At 31.2% G+C, this 5,627-nt stretch overlaps 1 protein-coding gene across 1 annotated transcript; it reads left to right on the plus strand.

Moving 5' to 3' along the window:
• Positions 1-2,809: 2,809 nt before the first annotated feature.
• Positions 2,810-5,387, plus strand: LOC106761503 (mediator of RNA polymerase II transcription subunit 22b). The gene is made up of 3 exons (XM_014645060.2): positions 2,810-3,085; positions 4,479-4,544; positions 4,912-5,387. Exons 1-3 carry the CDS (start codon positions 2,915-2,917, stop codon positions 5,149-5,151), a joined length of 477 nt encoding a protein of 158 aa, XP_014500546.1. The 5' UTR covers positions 2,810-2,914; the 3' UTR covers positions 5,152-5,387.
• The last annotated feature ends 240 nt before the right edge of the window (positions 5,388-5,627 follow it).

The raw sequence follows: 5,627 nt of genomic DNA on the forward strand, positions 1-5,627 counted from the left end.
CAACCACTCATAAATACCATATATTCATTAGGGCTGGACACAAGTTCAGTTTTTAACTGTAAACTATAGTTAATCTGTACTATTTTGTACTTAAAAAACTTAAATTATTGTACTAAAAACCAATTATATTGTTTAACAGTTCAATTTAAAATTACTGAACTTATTGTACAGTTAACTGTGAACTGTGATTTATGTCATTTTCTATCACAGTGGTTTAGGTTATTTTTATGACGGGTTTAGAAAACACCCTGCGATTTATGTCTTTTCTATCACAGTGGTTTAGGTCATTTTTATGATGGGTTTAGGAAATACCCTGCAATGATGCTCTATTCTATGGAGAAACTTGATGCAACGACAGGGTTTTGGTTGGGTCAGCTTGGATGGGATCGTTTTGAGCTTATTGCGTACCCTTGGTTGTTTAGGTATAATTTGGAGAAAAGACTCGTTTTGAGGGCTTTGGTTTTGCAACATCTTCTCTCCAAAGGATTGGTGAAGAAGGATGCTAGCATCTTCACACCATTTTGGTTGATGGGTTGACCCAAAGCAGAGAATTCTGAGTACATGCAGATGAGATGATGTTTGTGTGGATGAATTATTTTATTATTTTTTGTTTCTACCAAACTAATATTATTGTGGCGTATATTAACTAATTATGGGAACTTGACTTTGCAGTTTTTTGGTTTATGTCTTTGGGAAGAGTTTAGTGTTGATGAGTTGTCATGGGTTAATTGAACATGGACTACATTAATTGAATTGTACTGTGATAAACTAAAAACTAGTTAACTGAATTATACTGCAGTATAATTGAAATAGAAAATAGTTCAATTCAGTTACTTTGAACTATTTTTTAGTTCAATGCAGTTTTTCTGAACTGATTTATAGTTAACTATAAATTTTTATAGTGCAGTGCAGTACAGTGCACTTTGCCCACCCCTAATATTCATTTAATATGACCATTAAACATATTAATTGGTCATTAATGATATTTACCTTTCCTGATTAGTGTTTGTCTGACCGTTGGTCAGTTGTCTGTTTTAGCCCCGGATTCTCCTTAGTCGATAGGTCACCGAGGTATAGTAAAAATAATATTTAACTAAAGTACGTTGTAATTCAATTCAAACAAAACATAACTGGAAAAAAACATAAAAAATATGAAAAGAGAGTTGAAACTGCAAGCGCACAGCGTCAGGTCTCACGCCCAATGAGCCATGCCCTTTGCCGAGTGAGAAAATTTCTCACCCAACGAATTAAAGGAGAAAAAAAAAACCCAAACTTGTCTTGGAAGAGGCACTTAGTGCCCCAAATCACCGTTCAACGCCCAGAAAACAGTGAACTCACTAAAACCCATGTGCTCTATTTTTTTGTGACTCAGTGCCCTACAGGGTCGTTCAACTCTATACCAAATGACAACAACTCTAAATTTTGACCTTAATGCACTCAAGACTTACCCAAATGACCAAATTGGTATTCTTAGCACTTTAGTTGACTAGAAAACATGTACAAACTTGCTTATTTGGATAGGATTTCATTTCATCAGATCAAGCTAACTACCTAAAACACTAACATCATAATTCTCCTTATGCCAACTAGATTTTTGCAAAATAAAAAGCCTACCAAGTCCTAAATGACCTGAAACCAAACCCCAAACATTAAACTTACCCCAATAATTATTCTTTTAACTTCACCTATCAAAACCTAACTTGTTATTAAACCAAGATCCAACAACCAAATTAGTCAATAAACATAATAAATCTAGCATCCACAATTCATCAAAAGTCAAATATAATTCAGTGACTTGTCTACAAACAAGAATTCATCAATTTCATCTCTTTTACAAAAATTGATTGGCTAAAAACTTAGAATTCCTCAAACGGTCTCTAATTTTCAAACAAATGAGTAGAAATTCCCAAATTTTAAAAAGAAGACAAAAAACTTTTAAGAAAAAAAGATTTGAAGAAAAAGTAGTTTTTATATAATGAAATTAGTGATAGAAAAATTTATTTATAGTTTTAAAATTTTTAACTTAAAATAATTTAGTATCATTCTTTAAAACACTCTACCCATCTAATACTCATAAACAATATCTAAAAGAAATTATAATCTTATTTATAAATTTATTTATATAAAATTTGTATTTATATATTTATATCTAGTGTATACTTAAATTGTATTTTGAAAAATTATTGGTGTGTACATATCTTCATTTACATTTGTATTAAAGTATATAAAGTATGCAGTTGTGTGAACATTTCACATATTTAAATTACAAATAAAAGTTATTAGAGAAAAAATATTTTTTATAATTACAAATAAATGTTGATTTTACTTTATTATATAATGTGTATAATTATAAATTATAAATCATATATAAACTACATAATTATATACGTTTATAATTTATATAAATTTAAAATTATAACATAATAAACCATATATAATTATAAATTTATAGAATTATATGACAAATTTTAAAAAACTAAAACTTTAACCAATAATAATAAATTTATTCCATAGATTAAAACTATGATAAATTTATAAAATACTAAAATAATTTATTTAATTATATAAATTTAGAATCATGAATAGAACTATATAATTGATATGTTTATCAAATGGTATAGATCATACAATTTGCCACATTATCTTAACACACTCTCAACTTTATTTTTAATTCTATAGACACTGTACATTTATTAAATCTTATGATATCTATTTAAAAAATCTCATTAAAAGATTTAAAATTTAAAAATATTCAATTAATAGAGAAACTAAAAGAAATTGCAATTAAGAATTATTAACCCCATTTAGTTTGTGCCTTGGAGTGATTGGGCATCAGATACAGATGAAAGGTTTTCCATCTTCCCAATCTCAGGCATTTTTTCTATACTGAGAAGTAAATACCCATTGAAATAGAATGAACAAAGGTGGAGCGGCGGGGTTAGGAGGTGGCGCCGGTGCCGGAAGTGGACCCACTGCGGCAGCAGCTTCAGCCGCAGCGCAGAAGCAAAAGACGCTGTTGCAAAGGGTCGAAGGTGATATTGCCAATATTGTTGATAACTTTAGCCACCTCGTCAATGTTGCAAGGGTATTCTATTCTTTTCTACTTTATTTTACCATCTAAAAGTTCTTCTAGAGAAGTTTGTCCAAAGAAGATGTTCAATTCACCCAAACAAGATGTTCCATTCATCCAAACAATTTAATTCATGTCAACCATGAAAAAAAATAAATTTTTAATTTTCTTTTTAAGAAGTTCTGTGTAGGATAAGTCTGAGCTTTTAATTGTGTGTTAAACCTTGGCATTTGGAGCAATAGCATGGATGATAAGAAGAAAGGTTTTAAATTGATTTCGTATATTCCTTATGTTACTTGATATTGAGGGTGCCCATGAGCTATGTCATTAAAGATGCAGTAATTTACTGTTGTAGAGAGTAGAAAACTGAGAACGGATGCAGATGTTCTTAATAACCTGGGTTAGAAGTGAAGAAAAGTGGGGTGACATTGAGGATGAGTGAAATTGTTTGTCTGATAGAATGCAATTTAAGGTGAGAAATCTTTTGAATTTTTGTCTCAGACAACTATTATGCTGAGAAATCGATTGATAGGTTTGGTCACTGCCGTGTGAATGTGAATTTGGGTAAACATTTACGGAGTCATCTTGTGATGATTTTAATTTCACAAAATCGACTTTGGTTGAAAATGATTTTAAAGTGAAGTGATTTATGTTTAGGACTTGTATGTTGAAAGTGAGTTTGTTGCAACTTTATCAGCTCGAAGATGTATTGCGTTGCTTCTAGCGTGTTGTTACGAGCAAGACAAGTTTGGTTTTGAGACGATAAAATATTAATGTTTTTCTTTTAGGGTAAATTGCATTTGGTACCCTAATGTCAGTTTGGCTGTCCCAACCGCCTACCCGGACATATTCTTATTCATTGAGAGGCTGAGATAATGAGTATTTGCTTTTAAAGAATGAACAGAGGAGACCAAAACTTCCCTATGGAAAGTCTCCTATGAAAAAAACTCTTAAAATAACTTGGATGATGCCACTACATCCAGGATCTATTATGGTTTTACTCTTTTTTGGTGCCTACCATAGCTCAAGTAGGAGGCTACTAGTAGGTTGGGATGGAGCTTAGTTATAAGATAAACATAATAATATGTTTAGACAGACAGTAACAAATTTATTCGGAGTTGGTTAACCTTCGAAATGGGAAATTGTGTATGGTTCAGTTACAATTTTCAATAAAAAGATGACCCAATTGTAATTTTGTGATTCCATGAAAATGGTGAGTTGGTCTCTACCAATTGACTAGTTTCTTGTTCACATTTTCTCTTTTAGATGTCGTCAAAGACTATCTTTCTCTTCATTGATAGTCACTATTTATCCACTTTTTCCTTATTAATGCACTGGTGTGTGTCAACAGCCACTATGCATGCAGGGGTTACTTAGTTTTTTGTACTTAACAAATGCAGTCTTGCAGGTAAATGACCCACCAGTTAGAAACTCACAGGAAGCTTTTATGATGGAGATGCGTTCTGCTAGGATGGTGAGAGTGCTTTTTCTGTTCATTCTTATGCTTATAAGCAAGAATTCTTATAAAGATATATTGTTTTACTTGAATTTTATACATCAAAGTCTTATTACTTTGGAGAGAAATTTGCTTGTGATAGATTGTGTCTGGGAACACTGGAAATATTACATTTTGCAGTTACCTCGTATATAATGCAGAGTTAATTGAATTATATTTTTTTTTTCATTCATATTAAATTGCTTCTTTCAAATGTCACAATGTCATTCTCTCCATTGTTCTGTTTTGTGAGACTTGTTAAGTATGGTTAAGTTAACAAGGTTTAGTAAGAGTAGCTGAATTCTTTTCTTTTTCTGTTTATTTTTTATATTGATTTATTACACAGGTTCAGGCAGCTGATTCTCTGTTGAAGTTGGTTTCAGAGCTGAAGCAGACTGCAATATTTTCAGGATTTGCCTCTCTTAATGATCATGTAGAACAAAGAAGAATTGAATTTAATCAACTGGCCGAAAAAACAGATCATACTTTATCCAAAGTTGGGGAGGAAGCTGCTGCTAACCTAAAAGAACTTGAATCTCATTATAGTTCTTCAGCACAGAAGATAATGCAAAACCTCCAACCATAGTTAAGAATCTCTATATGCAGTATGCTGATCATGCTTTACTCAGTATAGTAGTTATTAATTTTGGTTTGAAATCTGTTCTTTCTTTAATGAGAACATGGAAAACAAATAGCAGCACTCATTTTGAGTCAATGTATGGATTTAATTAGCGTATTAGATGAGGAATTAACTATCCAAGGGTCAAAATCATTTCCACTTCATATGATTACAATTACTGAAAGTCAAGGAATTTCAGATTATGTGGTTGTTTAACATGTTTCTTTAGGACGGGAATATGATAACTTTTTCTTGAAATTAAAGAAGTGATGTGTTAAGACTATGATGATAAGAAAACTATATATAGATATAAATATACATTTTTTCTATCATATCAAAGTTTAAAGGCCAAGTAAATGGGGTGAGAGAGATAGAGGAAGAATAACTATATAGAGGATATAACGGTAACTTCAGAAGATATCATGTTTTTGTTACGTTTTTGT

This window comes from Vigna radiata, chromosome 5 (assembly GCF_000741045.1).
Source record: "Vigna radiata var. radiata cultivar VC1973A chromosome 5, Vradiata_ver6, whole genome shotgun sequence".
NCBI lineage: Eukaryota > Viridiplantae > Streptophyta > Magnoliopsida > Fabales > Fabaceae > Vigna > Vigna radiata.